The following is a 20,550-nucleotide window of genomic DNA, read 5'->3' as shown; positions in this document are numbered from 1 at the left end:
CAACTGGGGGAACCAGAGGCAGCTATATCAAAGGGAATATCTGTCTTTCAAAAAAAGAAGTTAAAGATAAGGAGAACTTGGTCTTTCACCATGCTGAATTGAACTGACAGGTAGTTATCTACAGAAGATACTGGAAATGTGGGTGAGGTTTTTTCTTTGGACAGGAAAGGTCTGGAGGAGATTTGTGAGGTGTTACCTACTGATGGCAGTATACAATCTGTTTGCAGACAGCGTTATGCAGACTGGGCGAGGCGAGGTAGGAGGAACAAGGACATGGTCCTTTGAAACTCTGAGAAGGCTGGGAGGTGGAAATCTTACTGAGGGAGCAGTCAGAAAGGTGGGAAAGAGTCAGGGCCTGGCAGCACAGACTTCTGCAGGAGCAGCTGGTTTGGCTTACAGCACAGAGCAGCCTGTTGGCACATGAACCCAGCCCCTTTTCAATGAAACTGAGCAAAAACCTGCTGCAGCCACTCATGGGCATTGGGACCAGTTGAGCAGACTGGTGCTACCCCAAAGCACCTGCATCAGGTGTGGAACAGACAGGGGACCCTTGGTGCTGTGCTGGCATCACCATGAGCATGGCTTGGGGGCAGGAGCAGGACAAGTACATCGGGGTGGGGATGGAAACCGGGTACAAGAGGTGGGAGCTGAACTGCTGAGGGTGTAAACCCAAACGCAGGAGGGAGTGCACCAGCACTTCTGAATGCACTGGCTGACCATCGGCCAGGACTTGCAGAGGGATGAGGAGGCGAAGCTGGAGAGCCACCCCTGTGGAAGTCAGCGGTGAGGGCTAAGAGCCGCCACTGAGGTGAAAGGAGGGGAAAGGCTCAGCGACGGCGGGTTCAGGAGTGGAGAGGAACCCACTCTGCTGAAGACCTCTGGGGGAGAGCCCGCCATGTTTGGTGTCTCCATAGCAACTGGCAGGCGGGCGCCGCCATCTTGTTTACTATCACCATAGCAACGAGCCCGCCCGGGCCGGAGGCGCCATCTTGTTTGGTGTCTCCACAGCAACGAGAGCGGCCGGGCCGGAGCCATGGCGGGCAGGGGGCGGTTGGAGGAGCTGGAGCTCAGCGCCGAGGAGACGGAGCGGCTCCAGCGGGCTTTCCGCGACAAGCAGTTCCAGGCGCTGTTCGCCGAGTACGCGGCGGAGCTAGCCGACCCGGAGCAGCGCCGGCTGTACGAGGAGGAGGTGGCGGCCCTGGAGCGGGAGCGCGGCATGGAGGTGCGCTTCGTCCACCCCGAGGCAGGCTACGTGCTGCGCACCAGCCAGGCCGGCTCCCGCCGCTGCTACCTCAACGTCTGCAGCAACCCGCACGTCGGGGCGCCGCAGGCCCGCGCCGAGCCCGGCGGCCATCGCTGGGCCCTTCCCTACAGCCTGGCCCCGGGCCGTGAGGAGCTGGACCGCGGCGGCCGCCGCCGCCTGGTCTACGACGTGGTTTTCCACCCGGCGGCCCTCCGCCTGGCCGCCCGCAGCGCCCGGTTCCGCCGCCTGCTCAGCGACACGGCGCTGGAGGCCGTGGAGCGCCACTGCGCCGTGCAGCTCGACCGCGCCAACGCCGCCGTCCTCCGCGGCACCAAGTACAAGGGCGTCCCGCAAGCGCCCGTCATCCGCACCCCGCTGCCCGGCGCCGCCCCGCCGCCCGCCGCCGCCGCCTCCCCGCTGCCGCCCTTCCCCCTCCCGCCGCCCGCCGCCCCGCCGCCGCCCGCCACCGCCCCGCCGGCGGCCCAGCCCCCCGGCCCCACCGCGCCGCGCTGGAGCATCCGCCACCGCTCCTACGTGGACCTGCAGGACTACCGCTGCTGCCGGGACTCGGCGCCCAGCCCCGTGCCGCGGGAGCTGGTGGTGACGGTGGAGCTGCCGCTGCTGCGCTCGGCCGCCCAGGCCACGCTGGAGATCCGCGGCCGGGAGCTGCGGCTCGACTCGCAGCGTCCCGCCTACCGCCTGCGCCTCCGCCTCCCCTACGACGTGGACGAGAGCGGCGGGCGGGCCACCTTCAACAGGGCCCAGCGGCAGCTGCTGGTCACGCTGCCCGTGCTGCCGCCACCCGCCCCGCAGGAGCCGCCAGGCCCGGCCGCCGAGCGGCTGGAGGAGGCCGAGCCCGGGGCGGAGGCGCTGGGCCAGCCGTCGGCGGCAAAGGCGGGCGGCGCGGCGGCCTCTCCCGCGGGCCCCGGCGACGGGCAGCCCGCCGAGCCACCCGCGGGCCCCGACCCAACGCCGCCCTGCTCCGGCGCCGCCTTCCCCGCCGCGGGTGCCGGCCTCGGCGGGGCCGCCCCTCCGTGCCCTCCCGAGGGCCCGGCCCCGCAGGCCGCAGAGGGCAGCCCCAGCGAGATGGCTCTTCCCCGGGGCGCCGGCAGCCTCGAGGCCGCCGTGTGCCCTCCCTTCCAGTGCAGGCAGGATGAGGCCTCCCTCACGCTGCTCCTGCATGTGCCTGGCATCCAGCCCCAGAGCCTCAGCGGGGACGTGGGCCCGAACCACTACAGCCTCTGCTTCTCAAGTGACAGTGGTGCCTATGCCCTCTTCTTACAGTTTCCTCCCTCAAACAGGCTGGCATCCCCCGAGACCAGCGTTAGCGTGTCTGCCCACAATGCTGCCATTGGGCTCGCCAAGGCCCCCGGCAGCACCGGGCCCTGGGAGAAGTTCTGCTTCGGCCTTGACACCTCCGCTCTGCAGGTAATGGCTTCAGAATGGCAGGGTTTGATGCATCACGATCCCCAGAGCACGACCGCTTTGCTGCGGTGTGCGACTTCTCTTTGGATTTGTCTGTGAACTGTGTCTCAGGGAGGTGTTAGGTGAATGGTTTGAGTTCAGAAGAAGCTGGTAGTGACGGAAACTGCCTTTCTGACAGAGCTGTTACCGGATGTAAGTGGAATGACCTAATTAGTGCTGGTCTTGTACCAGCAGTACAAAGGTCACATCACAAAGCTGACATCTTTGTCCTTGGAACTGAAGTGACTTCTGCCTCCTGTGCTGTTTTTTTTTTTTTCTAAGGGAAATTTTGATGATGAGTGAAAACAAAGCCTGCCCAATGTCCTTAGCGTTGGCTTTTAAAGCTGGGTAAATTGCTCATGCAGACTATTCACGCGAAGAAAGGAGATGTTTATAATACACCAGCTGTAAACACACATGTGTACAGCATCACGAAATGCAGCCATGTGAGGGGAGTGTAGCTGTGTGGCTGTTAAAGGCCAGAGTTCCCATCTACAGCCGCAGGAACACTCATTAGTTCAAGAGCAGTACAGCAAACAGCAGCTGTGAACTGCTGTCAATTGCTGTTTTGCTGGGCTAGTTCTTCATCTTCTTACCAGTCTGAATATGAGCCTAGTTTAGATGTTTTATTATTTTATGGGTTGTTAGGTAGCAATGTTCCCTGTGGCAGGAGGCAGTTGGCACGCTTGCTGCATCTGGCTGACAGTGCCTGCGGAGAAGTGGCAGCGTCCCTGCAAAGGGATGCTCACTTTGCGCCACTTGCTGTCAAGGAGCATCCACACAAGTTTTGTGGAGAACTAATGTTATTCTGTAAGCTCAGAGTTTCAAACAACTTATCATGAGCAGGGATTAAGACTGAACAATTCTTGTGTAACCTTTCAGCCTTGTGATTTGGAGTTTGTCTTCTATTTTAGAGCAATAAAATCCTTTGCGGTTTGGATTGTGTACCATGGGAGTGCAAGTCCAGAAAACTGGCAGGCTTAAAGTATATCCACCAGGATGGTGGCTTGGAGTATCTTAATTGCTCCATCCCTACAAATAGAAAATACTGAGTGCTTCTGAAAGAGATCCAATTAGTATATGTGCAGCTGAATCTTCACATTTTATTTCCCATTTAGCAGGCTGCATACCTTTTCTTTAACAGCAACTTCTTTGAAGGAGGAGCTGATCATTTTGGGTAAGTATCAAAGATGATGAGTTTATTGAGAACCACTTATGCTGAACTGTTGGCAGTGCATTTCCTTTGCTTTTACTGGAGTGGGAGCCTGCAAGTCTGTGCACATGGGGCCGTGAAACATTTGGCATTACTGTTAACTGGTGTGATCAAGTACTAGGTGCTGATGCGATGTCAAATAAGCTGTTGAGCAAACTATCACCCCTTTTCTGTATAGATACTAAAGTCGTGGGGTAGAAACTACAGGCATTTTAGCCGCTTTTCCAGATAGTCTGAATATCTTTCATCATGTGCTGTGTGTGGTGTGTCCATCTGTGTGCTTCCTTGTTATTTTACGGCATGCAGGCCTAAAAGCAGTTTTTAAGGGAAGCTTTCTGTGACTCCGTGTGGGGATGTAGCTGAGAATTGTCTGGGAACAGGAAGTTCTGCTGCATTATCTCTTTAGTACTGTGATTGACAGATGTTTCTGCATGCTTTGATCTCAGTCTAATGACTGAAAGTGTTTGGTATTGCATTCATTATTATGAGTGGGGGAACATCTTTTGATTGAAAGTTGTTAAAAGGCCATCCAGTAACGAGATTTTGGTCAGTATTACCATTTTGTGAGTTAAAGAAACATTTATGCTGAATTTATTATATATTGCAAAATATTTTGGGTGGAGTAGCAGGAGGTGGAGACTGGGCATTAGTCACAGGCTTCCCAGCCATTCATTCATGTAGCAGACTAAAAAAGATTGATTTTTTCTGGCATGCAGTCCTTTTGGATACCGGGCCTGCAGATTGAAGCAGCTGAAATAATCTGAAGTAATTTGTTCTGTTTGCCTTTTTTAGCTGTGCTGTTTCCCAAAAGTGCCTGTGCCAGTGCCAATAGCTGCATTCACTCAGAGTGAAGTGAGAAAAATTAATATTTAATTAGAGCTACTATTACATGCTGTCTTCTGTCCATTAACTATTTGCTTGTGGTAGCTTCTCTTCTACTTACGTTGATTTCTTCAATTTGTCTGCTGTCATCTCTGGTGGTTTTCTACTTTGAATCTCTTTCCATAAATTAGAGTTATGGTTCTTGCATTGAGATCTGCAGTGAGTTGCATCAGTCATAGCAGAGTGTTTTAGGAACGCACGCGGTATCAGCACCCTGTTTAATCACTTCAGGGAGCTTTTGGTGGCCTAGGTGAGTAGGAGTTTTGTCCTGCATCTCCCAGTCACGCTGGTGTCTGCTTGTTTGTACTCTCTTCTCCCACAGTAGTGTTGCCAGAGGATAATGCACAGCGAAAGAGGAGGCCAGTGTTCTTTACAGCTATGAAATTCCTACTCCACTGTCTTCTGGGAAGTTGCTTCTTTCTGGAGACTAAGGGTTTCTGTGTTTTTTCATGGAACAGATTCCTTGCTGGGTTAGTTACTTCAGAAATCTGCCCAACTCAGCGAGAGCTTGTGTCCCAGTGGCTGTTAAGAGTACCCTGTTAGGCTGCCTGTGCAATTATCTCCCGTTAAGCTGCCAAACAGCCAGGAAAATGTGACAGTAATTGTTCACCACATAAGCAGAATGCATCTCGTCAGCAGCCTCGTCCCTGGACTATGATGTAGCTCAGTGCATAATCGCTTGATTTTGATTGCCTGTGCACCTCTGCCCAGATCAACACGTGCAGTAACAGTGCCGGTAATTGCACAGCCCTGCCTTGTATGCCTGTGATGTTCCTGTTAGTGCACCGGCCTCTTTTCTTGTTGGGAATTGGTTTGATCCAGATACTGGTAGAAGAATGAGTTGAGCTTGTCCTTAGGATGCCATTCTTGAAACAGAATTTCAAGGACTGGTTTTGCTTTTGTAGTCAGATATGTTTGAATCCCTGTGCTGAAAGGCGATATATTTAGAGCTCCGTTTCCATAGATGCTGAGCAGTCTGAATTCCCACCCCAGCAAGTGCTTATTTTCAGCAAGTCTTTGCAGTGCAACAGTTCTCCCTGGACTTTAACTGTGTCATTGCAAGTGTTCCCTCCTTTGATAGCTGTTGATGTTGCTTTGGTTTTACTGCTTTCCCGTACAATAGATAGTCGGCTCTCTGCTGACTGAGCTCTAACTTCTTATCAGCGGTTGCAGCCATTGCTTCTCTCTCTCTCTGAGTAGTTTCGCTCCTTGGCTAAACCATAATGTCCACATGCTTGTTACATCCTGTAAAAAGAAAGATTCCGTAAGTTTGGACTTCATGGACTGGGGTTATGTGTTTCAGGAGTTCAAAAATTATCTTTTGTCAGCGGCTTTGTGCTCCATCACTGTGCCAGAGACCACACAGCGTTGGTCTTTCTGCAGGGCTTCCTCCAGGCCCTATTTTTCCAGGGGAATAGAGACTCATGACCTGAGGAGTTGCCCAGCTGCCCTGTTGCCAGAGTCACCATCTGCTTTTTTCCTCGAAGGACCAGCTGTGGACGGTGCTCCCTCCGTTACTCTTTATTAGTGGATGAACTGCAATACCTTCTACATCTCTTGCTCCCATTTGTTCAGATCCTGAGAGCTCAGGCCTAGGAAACTCCTGCCTCAGAGAGTTCGCCTTCTTTTTAAGACAACAGAGCTTGAGGAGTAAATGATGAAAAAAGAATGGTTGATAGTTAAATAACCATTAATAAAATTTGTAAGCCTGCCAGGCAAGGTTTCTGAGAACAGCTTGTCCCAGAACGTCCTGGTGTACAGCAGAGCTGGAGTTGGGCAATTACAGAAATCATGCCTTTGTAAAGCACTGTCTTTTAATGTTTGGTCTCCTGGGGTTAAATGCTCAATACTTAGAAACAAAGCCTGGTGTTCTGGTGGGTGTATCTGAATTACTGCAACTTGGAGGCTCAGTTATACTAGCATGTGAAACAGATAATTAATTCTGCCTGCAGTTTTTGGGTCATGTGTGCTCATTTTCATGTGATTAGAAAAAGTTGGGTTAAAGTATAATTCCCTTTCATGCTGATCAACACCCTTCCTGACCTGCTTGATGGACTGAAATGAGTTTGTTCAGAGGATGTGTGCTCACTCTCCTGGTCAGTGCTTCCCTTTTGTAATAAAAGCCCATGTTCTGTTATGGAGAATATTAAGATTTAACTCACGTAAACCCCCTCCCTGGGCTCCAGAGAACAGCAGGGAGAAAAGTTTTCTCTGCTTTACTATGCATTGAGATTGTGGCTTTTTAATATTTACAGTATGAAAAATATACTGAACATTCCTGATTAGTTCATGGTTTGAACTAAGCATGAGTTATGCTGTTTATGAGGCTTACTTAACGTACATGTCTGAAAGGGAATTGCATAGTGATATGAGAGCTTTCTTTAACTTCTGTGTGAATGTTGATGCTTTCGTGGAGAATGTCTTAGATGGGTATGTTACTGAGCATGGAATAAAGAGATGTGATTTTTCTGCTGGTACAGCCACCAGCGCCTTGTGAAGGAGATCTTTTTGAAGCCTTTGCTGTTTTTTCCTTTGAGAAGCAGTTGGTAAATAACATGGAAGCCCCATGACCTCTGCTCACACCTACCTACTGTCATGGGTTGTTTTCTAATCCCTGGGCTTCTGTCTTCTGCTTTGGCAACAGGTATGCTGTGGTGCAGCTCCTCCAAGACAAATAGCCGCTATGACCTGTTTACACAAAAAACCCCATGGGAATAATATTACTTTTGGTTGCCTTTACAACAGAGGGACTGTCAGTCTTAGAAACTAATCTTCTGTTATCTCATCAAGTATGGTATTTGTCTTGTATGTGCTGTCAGATCTGTTGTGCCCAGGCAGATCCCCTGCTCTCCAGCTGTGCTGGACATGAGCCTGGCATGGGGCTGCCAAGAGGCCACGTATTCCCTGGAAAAGAAGTCATCAACATGCGGCTGCAGGCAGCAGAGCTGTGTTGCTCCCAGAACTGGGAGCATGTGGAAAAGGCCGTGGGCTAGACGTGATCCCGTGGCCATGCTGGGGCTGTTCTTGTACACGGTCATCTCAGAATTAGGGCTCCTGTGGATAAATGTATTGCTTGGTTTGAGAGTCAACCAAGCATGAAACCTAGAGGGCCGTGTTGGCAGGTATAAGATACATCGATGTTTCAAGCCTAGGCCACCTTTCAGGGAGAAATTTGTACTGGAGAGCTGAATGGGTGCTGCAATATTCCCACAAGTCCCAACAGAGGTGCTGGATCTCAGCTGGCTGGGGCAGGCCAGCTGGCTGAACTGCTGCATCTAGGTTTCACCCTTGTTCCCAAGCTATTTTGAGTTGTGTTACATGCTTTCTTTGAAAATCAGGGTTATAATTTTCAATTCCAAGTTACTACAAAGAGTTAATTATGATAGGGGTCACTTCTTAGAAGATGATGCTAGAAACTAGGACTGTTGTGCTTAATCCTACAACAATTTATTTTTGGTTCAGTTAATTCTGTGCTCAGCGTTTCAGGACTCTTGGCAAGTTTTTGGGAGGTCAGAGCAGGACAGAAAAGGAGAACAGAACAAACTTATTGTTTGATTATACTTTTTTTTGCAAAGGAATCTCTTTCCCAAACTACATTAAGAAACGTAATTAGTTTGCTTCTGCTATAAACCAAACTGATTTCTGAATAGCCTTTAATTGGTAGATGCATTATGGGAATAACGTACTCAAATAAAACAGTTATGTCAGGAAACATTATTAACCTACTGATTAAGCTCATGAAAGCTTCTTTTGAGCTGTTTAATCTTTGCAGTCACGAATACCATATAACGTATACCATATTTCACCCACCCCCAGTACAGGTACTTTCATTTGCCATAACTTTGAGCTTCAAATTCTTGTGTCGAGCTGGTTTGCAGTGGGACCCTCCAAACCGAGAGGCCAGGAGGTCCATAGATCCAAGTCCCTTTTCATATTGGCATGAGCCTCTCATTACAGAAGACATGAATAATTTAAGCCTGAAATCTGTCCCGCTTTTAAAACTGTTGCAGCCTGCATGGGAGGTAACTCTGGATGGTAACTGGCTGCGGGTTTGAATAAAATAATGCAGAACAAACTATGCGAGTGCCTAAGGGCAACAGTGGGGGGACTGGCTTTGTGCTGTGTCTGCCGGTGTTGCAGCCGCTGCTGCTATGCACTCTCAGTGCTGTGCAATATGAGGACAATTTCAAATGATGAAGTGTTCTAGAAACCAGAGTCATTCCTGCTAACGTTTATGTTAATTTGGTCTCAGTTTAGTCACAGGGAAAAACGAATGTGTACCAAACAGCAGATGACAGTATGTGCAGGGAAAAACAAATGTAATTCTAAGTTGCTAAGAGAGTGTCATAAATATCAGAAAATAAACAGTTTAAACTGAAGAATTATTTTACAGGGTCATTGAAATCATCTGCAGGTGGTTGTCCTTTGCTGCTCTTCCAAGCCAGAGCAAACAGGCTTTAAAATAAATTCCTGAATCATTTTTTTCAAGGTCTGTGCTTTGATAACATCTGCAGTAATATAAGTGCCTCAGTGTATACTCACAGTGAATGCAAAGTCTGAATTACAGTCACTGGCTGTCTGAACAGGCTAATGATAATCATTATATTGATAACAAACAGCATTGCTTGCGCGTACAGCATGAAGTACCATGATTTATGGCAGACCACTGGGTAGTGCTGTGATAAAATTTTAAATACTTATTTGAAATGTAAGTGTAGTGCTCTGGGAATACGGTGTTGAGCTGGTATGAAACCTGGTAAAATTGGTTTATAGTAATTAGTCAAAATGATAGGAACATTGTCACAAGCAGTTACTTTTTATCCTTGTGTACTGATTAATAGACATTCCATTCAGTTTTTCTTTTTTAACAGCATTTTCTGTGAAGAAAACAAATCATTTTGCTTTTAATCAGGGAGAAAACCTTCAGAAAGATTTATTGGGTTTGTTGCCAAAGGGTGAAGTTGTATTTGGGATGAGGATGAACAACCGTCACTTCTGTAGCCATGGTTCACGGGCAGCACGGGCACTCTCTGTACGGATCTTTCTACCTTGTGTTTACTTGTAAGGGTCCTCCCGGTCTTCTTCATTGCATCTCTACTTTGGTGGGTGTAAATGGTCTCCTGCTATTTCAGAAATGCTTCTGTGAAACCATTCCCGCATTTCATGGGGTGCTAGGTGCTGAGCCCTGTGGCAGAACACTCCCTTTGCTGCTGCAGCTCTTTTTCCACAGCACTGACTTCAGAGGCAACACATCTGCAGAGTCTGCAAGCGACCCTGTAGTTAAAGTTGCTTCAGATAAAGCGATCTAAGGATGTGATTTGCTATATTTTGACATAACAAAGCTTTTCATTACCTGTTGGCTTTTCAAGCATCTCCTGATTTTTGTACCTGGGATTTCTTCTTATTGTTACGCTGCTTACAGACATGAGTGAGGTCAGGCACCAACTTTGTTAAGAGCACAAACGCACAGTAAGACAGTCTTTTCACAAAAGGCTTATGGTCTCACTAGACAAGACAAATGCAGGCTCAGAGGGGGGGAAAAAGATTGTTTTCCCCATTTTAGATAGGAAAAATGGAGGCAAAGAGATTTGCTCACAGTCATAGCAGTTTGGGAGAAAGCAGAGAATTGAAGCAAGATTGCTGAGACCCAAACCCCATGGTGATTCTTTTCCTAAAGGGGTGTTGGGATGTGGAGATTTTGTAGCAGAGATTTTGGAAGAAAAACAGTAACAAACTGCTCTCTCTTGCTCTCTCTCTCTCTCTCAATAAATAAATAAATAAATAAATAAATAAAACTGAACTCAAACTGTGAGTGTCCAGCTATTAGGAAAGAGTTCTTGCTCTTAAAATGAAAACATGGAGTGCAAAGGAGTTGAGGTGTCATCTAAAGGTGAATTATGGGCAGGTGACTTTGGTTTCTGAGCTGGGTGTGGAGAGTCGCGCTGGAGCAGAGGGTGCTTTGCTGCTCCTCCCTTTAAAGCCAAGGCACGATACCAGGACAGGCTGCACTGCCGTTGCGCTCGGCACTGTGCCGAAAACCCCACAGAAGGGAAGCCAAGCTGTTCTGTCTGTGATGCATGGGCAAACCGATCCTTGGTGGAGATGGAAATGTATCTCCTGGGCTGCCCAAGGCCTTGCCAGCGATCTAGTTCATGACCTTGTGGGAGTTTTGGTGCTGCACAGATTTTTGTGTCTGTACTCCCTGCCTTGTTTCTTTACTGTGACACCTCCTCTTGAACTTTGCAGAATATTTCTATAAGCCTAAAGCACTGGCAGGGTCCCTCTCTGGCAGGCAAGACGATGGAATAAGTACTTTAGGATTTCTATTTAAAAAATATGCAAGAAGTAGGTATGTTACTAGAGGGTTTTCTGTCAGGGCAACCCTGCTGTAGTTTAATCTTTCCACAAATTGTTTCAGCATCCAATGTTGGATGTTTGCCTGGATTGTAGTCTTTCTGGATAGAAAACTAATTCAATCCTCTGGCGCTGAAAACCAGCAATAGGTATTTTACGACTTTCCATATTGTGATTTCTAATTTAAATAGTGAAAAAATGGGATGCTGTTTTATTTTTCCCATACAGAATGTTTTTTTTCCCAAGATGACAGTTAGATTTTGTACCTTAAACACGTGTGGCATCTGGCTGTGCATAAGGCTACATCCACAGGGGGCCAAAAATGTGCAGAAATGCCTTTTTGTGCCCTAGTCCACAAGATGTCAGTGATAATGGAATTTAATTTTCATTGGGATGACAAGAGAGTAGAACTGGACCGAGAAATTTAAAAGTACGACTCAAAGTAAAAGGTTTGCAACTTTTCCCTGCTATTTCCAATTAAATGGTTTGTTGTTAAACAGGAAAGGTAATTGACAGAATATGAGAATAGTCCTCTAGGTTAGATCACTTTTATTGTGCCAACATCTGTCCTGTCTCGCAGCCTACAGCAGATGATTTAGGAAGAATATGAGGACAGGGGAAGCTCTCCAGTTCTTATGAAACAGCCCTTCCAGGACATATTTTAGGACCTTTAATTACCTGTACCTGATTTAAATCTTTAAACCTGTAGTAACATGTTTCACATTGTTTGTGAACTGCGTATTAACAGCCTCAAAACATGTCCCAGACTGTTGTTTCTGTGTACCTCCCTGTTTCTTCCAACTGGTGTTTATGCTTGCCTAAACGGAGACCTGAGAAGCCTCCATAGATAGATGTGTAACGGATCTAGCCATGCATGTTTCATAGCTTGTGCTTTAGAAGGTCTGATCTTGAAGGCTGAGGGTTCAAAGATCCCGCAGTGACTGTCCAAGGAGGTGTTTGCATTTTCCTGAAGTAAGACACTGAAACATCCATAAAAGCATAATGTCTTCCTGATGTTAAGGCAGGCGAGGGCAGTGGAACAGTGTTGGTCCAAATCATTCCTCACAGGGAGACTAAATCTATATATTAGTCACATTATCGAAAGAGACAAGACATATGTTTCTTTTATCTTTGTGTATGATGCCAATCCATACTTTAAATCAAAACCAGCTATGCACTGGTCTTCAATTAATTTCACCTTGTTACTTCTAAATGTCTGACTTAGAATTTCTCTACCGAGATATGAGTGTGCTGTGAAGCTTGTGTTGTGAATTGGGGTCCTGGCATTGTTTGGAGTGAGTTTCTTGCTCTGATATCACTGTAGTATGGGAAGAACGTAACCTGCTCTTTCTTTTCTTTAGGAGAGATTGTTTGTCAGTGAAGAAAACGTTGATGAATTTCTAGGCACTGTTTTATGCCCTTCCTTTTGCTCCCAATCAGCGCTGGAAAGTCAGCCATTAATTGAAGTGCTTGATGTTACTGAGGACAGAATTCAAATCAGGTTGAAGGTAAGGATCTCCCTGGCAGTGGTACATATTGCTGACTGATTTGTGTACTTCAGCAAGATCATATCAAATCTGACTGAAACATTCCTGTTTTGTCTTGATATAGCAGGGAAGACCCTGGAGTAGGGTGTATTTGCAAGTGTAAATGTCAGTTTTTAGAAGCATAGGTTCACGTTTGTGCCGTTTAATGTGATCAAGGGATTGAAACCTCCCGTATTTAATTTGGGAGATGGAGAACTGCAATACAGTCATTAAAGACAGAGCTTTCTCCTTGCAGGAATACAGCATGGCTTGCACATGCTAAATTTCTCACTGGTATTACAGTAAAAGAATGACTAAGTAACTGGCTTGTAGCCCTCCTTCAAAGGGACCCCAAGTGCTTCCAGGTCAGAGCTGATGACAACATGCTGCAAACAAATCATGGAAGATGTCATCAGAATAAAACCCAGAATGTTCTTAAAATGGAAATAAAGAGGTAAATAATCCACGTCCTTCAAATGCCCAAGAGTTTGGGCTCATGTACTGAGCCCATGGTTAAAGAATGCCAGCTTCTGCACAGACACCTTTCTGGATGAAAAAGAAGTGAACTTACCCCAGGGACCTGAGGCCAGGAGGGGAGTGGAGAGGCAGAGAACCTGGCTGCTGGGGACGTGGAACGGAAAGGGCTCTTTAAGATGGACAGAGGGTGCTTGGTCACGGCCACTGCTTCATGCTGTCTGCCATGTAGCACAGGTGGGAAAACCGTGAGGATTTTGTTTCTGAAGAACCAGGTCTCATTATCTTTATGCGGTCCAAATGTTTGAATATGTGGTGGTTTCCTGTTTAGATAATTAAATATGGGACTATTCACTGTAAAAGCTGGTCTCAATTTCACTCTTTGTAATGCATGAGGCCTCATTCAGGCTACCCTTCTTTCTCAGTCACCCTGACTATATAAAGGATGCAAGGTAGTCTGTTTCTGAAGTCTGCCGCAGGATTAAAACAACCTCCCTTTGCAAAAGAGGAGATGGAGAGAAAAAGAAAACAAAATATTAGTTTTGTAAAGAGGAAAATGTGAAGGCAAAACCCCCACAATCAACTGGTATTTCTTGGTAGACACTGTATCAGAAATTCATTTAAAACTTTTCGTAAAGGAATGATAATGTGCAGGGACAATTAGATTAGTTCTCTGGCCATGAACTGGAGACTGCAGATATAGTTAATGTGCAGATGGCTTCTTGGAAAGCAAGTTCAGACAAAGCATGCAACCTCTGGAACTAAGCTGGAGGACTGAGGAGTTTACCCTAAAGATAGTGGCTACAGCATTATTTGACAGGCTTAACTTTTGTAGCTAGTGTGGATTGTACATTAAAGTTTAAAATTCAAATTGTTAGAGAGCAGATGGTTTGGTATCTAAGAAAGGGAAGCTGAGGTATCTTAGATCATCACACTTTCATGTGGGAGAATCATCCAGAGCTGGGGAGGACTTACTAGTGTTTCTTTCGTTTCTTGCTGGAGTGAGCAGTGGCTTTGGGGTCAGAGGGGGCTGGGTGTGTGAGAGAGCATTGAATTGATGAATCCAGCTGCTCCTGGACAGATGTCTGCCTGATCCTGCCTGCCCACTGAGAGGGATGTATGAGTTACCAGCTGTTTTTTGCTAAAACTGTCAACAGCTGATGGTGAAATTGGCTAACTGCTATTTAGGCAGCACCGGGTCTCTCGGTTCACACTCTCCCGAGGCAAACCGCAGCAATCACTGGATTAATTTACTCGGTCTGATTGAGAAAGACAGCTTGCTTACCAGTTACCCCTTTCACATAAGGCAGGACAGTAATTTCCCTAATTGTGAGGTTAAAACACACTTCTTGCCACGAAAAGTTTAGATCCCTTCCCTGATTCTGTGGCCCGAGATGTTGAAAACAGCCTGGGTGTGGTGGCTCTCCAGCCTTCCCCGCTGTTAATTGCGCTGGAGGCTGTGGCCAGTTGGCAGCTGCCCAGCAGCATTTCCTATCGCAGAGGAAACCCTCGGGAGGCAAACGGCCTCCCTGCCACTCATTCCCACGTGCGGTACAAAAATCAGGAAAACCTCAGCACCGTACTGGCTTGGCTTTCTGGAAGTCGACTTTGGAGAAACAAGTGTCTTGGCTTGTCTTTACAGCAGTTTTGTGTGTCCAGTCTGTTCCAATTAAAAAACAATTAATTTATTTTCTTGACAGCCGCAGGAAGCAGTCCCTTCTGAATGTGATGGAAAAGAAGAAATGCTTAACAGCTCAGGAGGAGATCTCGCTGAAAAGACAAACAGCGAGTACCCTCAAACAAAGGCAGAAACAAACTGTACTGCAGCTGACACAGTCGAAGGAGAACGTGGTACAGAAACCAACAAAACTTCCACATCTTTTGCAACAGCTGAAACAATAGGAAAAGTAGGTTGTAGTTCACACCATTGTTTGCAGCATGAACTTTCTGACACCAGTTCAGCAATTCCCAGTGAATCTAGGATAAAGGAACCAGATTTAGAAAGTGCTGTCGTAGTAGGAGAAACGGCGGTGGCCGCAGACTCTGAAAAACAAGCAGGCCTTCTGCTGGGGGGGCAGGCAAAAGCGGAAGGGGGCGAAGGGGCTGCGCCCACAGGGCTGGCGCGGGGGAACCAGCACAGCTCAAACAGCAGACCAGTCTCCCCGCTCCTGCGAGAAGTGAACACACAGGATGGGAGCGTGCACATTGTTAGGGATCACGTAACGCGCTGCCCAGTCGTGTTTCAGAACCCTTTGCTGTATGAGTTGGACTAGTTTAATTATTGTAGGATTTCCTTCTGTTGTTTGATACTTACTGCAACTTCCACAAGCTGGTTTGACTTCAGGGCTAAGAGTAGGACAACGGGTTCCTACTGAAACCGTTTTGTTTACATGTCAATGTAGAATACTTACAATAATTCTATAAATCTAATACTTTTTTTTGTTAGTTTTTGAAGTTAATAGGTCTGAGTTTTCTCATCACATGTATGGGCCGAAATAGTTTTACTGACAAGGAGGATACAGTTGAAGGTGAATCTGAGCTTGTGGAAGAAAATGCATCTTTATTGTTTACATTACTTTCTTGGTCTCTTGCTACATTACAGGGAGTGTTTCTATATACCCTCCTTCTAACGGCTTCCTCAGGAACTGCTGGTTTTAGTCCACCTAGAAATAAGCATTATTCATCATTTTTTCAAACCTTTCATTTGGGGTAACTGCAGGATTAGACTTGCAGTGATTTTTAGCAATCAAATGAAATTTCTAATTACACAGAGAAGTTCTAATTAGTTTCTTAGAAATAGTCAACATTCATGCCATGTATTCCATCCTAGTACGTTATTTAGATCTGCAGCACCCAGACAGACCCCAGTCCGTCAATTGAACACATTTGATTGCACAACAAAAACACCCTCTCTGTTGTACGGCTGCTATGTGTATATGCAATTTGTAAAATGGATTGACTTCATCCAGATCGAATTTACTTTTTGAAAAGTTCCCCACAAGCCGCAGTGTGCTGTTCCCTGTATTGCTCTCAAGTGTGATAACCAAAAGAGCCTATTAATAAACTTTCGGTTCCCTTTCTCACTGCTTCCAAAATAACTTATGTTTTCTTTTGAGTTGTACAAGACACGAATGTGCTTTGACAAAAATTAAATTTGACTTGTTTCACAACTGCTCTGGAATTACTCTTTACATTTCTCTGTGGAATGCGAGTGCTTGCAGAAGGGCGGGGGTGTACATGGTGCAAGTTTTACTTTTCTAAGTTCAGCGGAAGCCACAGCTGCCAAAAGCATCTGCCTGACCCTCTACGGCAGCGCAGCTGCAGGGGGTAAGTGGTTTCCTGGGCTTTTTACCCTGATCAGCTCCGTCGCAGTCGTGCAACTCCTGGTGGGAGGTGTCGAAGGGCTGAGGCACAGGCACGGCTTCTTCAGCATCAGCCCTGGCTTTGTGAAGCTGTGGAAACGGAGCAAGTACCAAAGCTGGTACAAAATCACAGTAGTTAAATTACCCCTGGAAAAAACCAGAGCATCTTATCACGGTCAAAATAAACATCTGCGTACTACTTAAGAGTATTTCACAAAACTTGGCGCTCTCTCAAAGTAACATTTAACTGATGTATTCACAACCCATAAAGTAGGTGACAAACGGTGGTAAAAGGAAAGCCTTGTTACATGCCCTTCCATTCATAACCAACTGTTGTAGCCAGAGTCCTAAGAGCACCAACCCTATTTTCCTCTAATTAAAAAAAATGAAACTTTTAGGTTTTATTCCCCCCCCCCCAAATCTCTTGGTATAAATCCACCTCTAAATATCGTAGGTCTGTCCCCTTAGCATAGCATTTTCTTTCTCAGTGTTGCAAAAAGCTGCTTCTGTGCTACTGCTACCACTTGTGCTTCAAAGTGGAGTGCCGTTAAAGCTGTTGTGCCATTAGACTTAAAACAGGCGTGGAAGTGCTGGATGTTAATGACCAGCTCTGCTCTCACCCGATCACGGCTTGCAGCGCCAGGTCAGCCTGTTTCCATTACACAGCAGTATTTTTTACTGGTCGCTTTACACAGCTGACGGATTTGAAAGCCAACTTTTTTTTTTTTTTTTTTAATCCAAACAAAAGAGGTGTCGTGCCACACTTTGTTACTCTATTATGCCTCAATTAGTGAGTATCGTTAAAAATTTAATGAAGTTAAATGCAGACTACTAGAATGGGTGACGGCATGCGTTCAGCCCTCTGGATTAAAGCAAAGACACCCCCTGTCTGCCGCCCCCCTCCCCCCCAGGTCCTGACTTTCAAGCGACACAAGATGACATCATCTTTTTGTGAGAATCAAGAACTTCTCTGGTATTACAAAACAACTGAATTTTATTTCGGCAGAACTAAAAAAATCGTGTATTTATCTACATTGTAGTAAAAACAATGATTTTTTTTTTCCTTCATATATTCATCAACACATCGCAACCAACCAGGACGGGCATGAGGTGACCCAGGCAGGATGGCCAGTAGTGCCAGTGCCACTGGTGCAGGCGGCGTGCAAAGACCGGCTGACCACCCCCAGCATGGCGCCACGGGCACCAGCGCTCTGCCACGGCTGGGGGAAAACACCCCTCACCAGGGCAGCTATAAGCACCAGGAAAGATGCACTTACATACAAGTTTTCTCCTCCTCCTCCTCCCGGTGAATGCAGCAGCGGTCAGTTTTTGCGTAGGGGCTGTGACACTGCTCTGAGCGGCCTGGCAGCAGCAAGTAACCTGTTTCCAAAATGTGGTTGCCGAATATGAAAGATTACTATTTTGGGACACCTTTTACAAGAATGTTTATTCATATTAAAGCAGAAACCAACTCATAAATGCTTTTTATACACGTGTGTTGTCTGTAAAAGACAGTATGGAACAACTCAAAAAGAAAAAGGCTGCGAGAGCGATCCTCACTGAAGTCTGCGGTAACTTTTACAGAGTTCGTGGTCCCTAATGTCTCCCCACCCTCCGTTTTTCACATGAGGGGAAAGGGGTGCCATGGAGTACCTTTTACTGACACTCATCGTTTCGGGAAACAGGTACTGTTGGTTGCTGTTCAAGAGAGAGTCGATTTTGGCACTCTGGGTGGATGGTCTGCAGGATTTCTTGTGGTGCATGCCGCAGTCCCCCGTGTGAAAAATCCTGGGGATTTCGGGAACCAGCACCTTCCAGAACTTTGGAAGACATGAGACAGTCAAGTGCTGCAGAGTCCAGTCCCAGTTGTAGTCGTCATAGGTGCAGAAGGCGTCCGTGCACTCGATGAGCTTCTGGTAGGTGTCTCTACCGAAGGCCATGCCCATGTTGTGCTCGGTGGACTTCCACGTCTTCATCTCCACTTTGTCGGCACGGCCGGCGAAGCTGCCGCGGATGGGGCTGTAGGTACCCAGGGAAACGATCTGGCACTCGGGGCACTCCCGCTCGCGTAGGGCCCAGAGCTTCTTGAGGACGTGGTAGAAGTCGGGTGCCAGGTAGTGGTCCTCCTCCAAGAAGAGGACAGGCCCGGTGTGCTCCCGCAGCGCCCGCACCCGCTCCCAGACGAAGTGCAGCTTCCACCACCAGTGGTGCTTGGTCTGGGAGAAGCGGGCTTCGCGGTAGTGCCCGAAGGAGTCGGGGTACTCGGCGTTGATGCAGCCCAGGCGCAGGGCCGCCGCCTTGCCCACGTCGCGGGGGCAATCGCGGGGGTCGTGGCCGGGGAACTCGCGGGGGTAGAGCTGGATGCTGAAGGGGAAGAAGACCTGCAGGACGGGGCAGAAGTCCACGCGTGCCGCCAGCCGGTTCAGCTCCTCGGCCCACAGGTCGTGGCTCAGCACCAGCAGCACGTTCTCCACTCCCGCCGCCCGCCGCAGCGACTCCAGCAGCAGCCGCAGGTGCTCGGCTCGATCGTGCACCTGCACCACCAGCACCACGTCGGCGGCGGCGGCCCGCGCCGGGAAGCGCCCGGCGTTCCGCACCGGCTGGTCGAAGTTCAGCCGGTAAACGAGGGAGCGGTAGCTCAGCGTCCCGTTCTCGGCCAGCACCGGCGGCGCTGCAGACGCAGCCGAGGCGTTAGCAGCACCGGGCCGGCGCGGCGGCGGCTCGCTGACCCGCGGTGCTTCCCCGGTGGTACCGGTACCGCCCCGCTGCTGCTGCTGCTGCTGCTGGTGCTGCTGCTGTTGCTGCTGCTGCTGCTGCCGCCTCCGCCCGCCGCCGCCGCCGCTGCCCCACAGCGCCAGCGCGCAGACCGCCAGCGCCAGCGCCAGCAGCAACACCTTCCGCTTGTAGATCCGCAGCCGCATCCTTCCCGGCGGCGGCGGCCGCCGCTCCCCGCCACCCTCCCGCCGCCGCCGCCGCCGCCGCTCCCGCAGGCAGCGCGCGCGCGCCGCCGCCGCCCCCTCCCGCACACGTCGCCGCACGCCATAGGCCAACGGCCCCCCCGCCGCCGCGCTCCTATTGGCCGCCAGCGCCGTCACTCCCCGCCGCTTCCGCCGGCTGGGGGCCGCGCAGCCGCTCCCGCCCCCCACATCGGGCCGGCCCGGGGGCGGCTGCTGCCCCGGGCGCTCGGCCGCGCCGCGCTGCCATTGGCCGCCGGTAATTGCGGGACCGAGCGGGAGCGCGAAGCGGGGCTGGGGTCTCGGCGGCACCTCCGGGCCGGGCCCCCAGCCCCTGAGGGTGCGGGGGCGAGAGAAAGTCGCTGCGGGAGCCGGGTGTGGAGCTGCCCCGCTGGGAGCGAGCGGTGAAACCGGCCCAGATGTGCCCGAGCAACGCGTGAGAGACTCACCCTAGAGCTGCAAGAAGGAAAGAAAAACCATGCCAGGCTTGACAAAGCGAGACAAGACATTCCTTCCTGAAACACAAGAAGAATAAGACGCATTAATTCTAGAACTGCAAGGATAAATTTAGTCGAGATTTGCAAGATTAATGTATAAGAAGAAAATTCCAGAATGGCAAGAGTACTAAATTTCTAGAATTGCCAGACTAATACATTCAAAAATCACTCCAGAATTGCATGAATACAAGAAAATAATTCTAGAGTGGCAAGAACAATGCGTAATAAAATCATGTTCAAATTGCAAGAATAATACATAATAAAACAATGCAACAATTCCAAAAATAACACATAATAAAATCAAGCTACAAGAATAATACATAATCCTAGAATTACAAGAACATAAGACAATAATTTTAGAATTGGAATGTAAGATGACGGTCATTCTAAAACTACAAGAGTAATCTAGAATGAAATAATCCTACAGTTACAAATAATGGCAGGGGTTACTCTGGGGATCCTGAACAGTCCCAGCTGTGAGACGTGGTGACGTGGCCAGGGCACGGTGTGCTCCGAGGGCCAGGCACGGTGCCCATGCATGTCCTTGGGACGGGTGGCAGCAGGACACTGGTGCTTGCGGA

At 48.6% G+C, this 20,550-nt stretch overlaps 2 protein-coding genes across 2 annotated transcripts; one reads left to right on the top strand and one right to left on the bottom strand.

Annotated features, from left to right (window-relative positions):
- The first annotated feature begins 36 nt into the window (after positions 1-36).
- On the top strand, positions 37-16,326 carry DNAAF2 (dynein axonemal assembly factor 2). Its single transcript, XM_037393577.1, has 3 exons — positions 37-2,671; positions 12,518-12,664; positions 14,857-16,326. Exons 1-3 carry the CDS (start codon positions 1,034-1,036, stop codon positions 15,427-15,429), a joined length of 2,358 nt encoding a protein of 785 aa, XP_037249474.1. The 5' UTR covers positions 37-1,033; the 3' UTR covers positions 15,430-16,326.
- A 1,620-nt stretch (positions 16,327-17,946) lies between these two features.
- Positions 17,947-19,483, bottom strand: MGAT2 (alpha-1,6-mannosyl-glycoprotein 2-beta-N-acetylglucosaminyltransferase). Its single transcript, XM_037393579.1, has one exon. It carries the CDS (start codon positions 19,437-19,439, stop codon positions 18,075-18,077), a length of 1,365 nt encoding a protein of 454 aa, XP_037249476.1. The 5' UTR covers positions 19,440-19,483; the 3' UTR covers positions 17,947-18,074.
- Positions 19,484-20,550: the final 1,067 nt, after the last annotated feature.

Source organism: Falco rusticolus, chromosome 7 (assembly GCF_015220075.1).
Source record: "Falco rusticolus isolate bFalRus1 chromosome 7, bFalRus1.pri, whole genome shotgun sequence".
Taxonomy (NCBI): Eukaryota; Metazoa; Chordata; class Aves; order Falconiformes; family Falconidae; genus Falco; species Falco rusticolus.
Note: the sequence above shows the minus strand (reverse complement) of the source record. Positions and strands in the feature narration are given on the sequence as shown.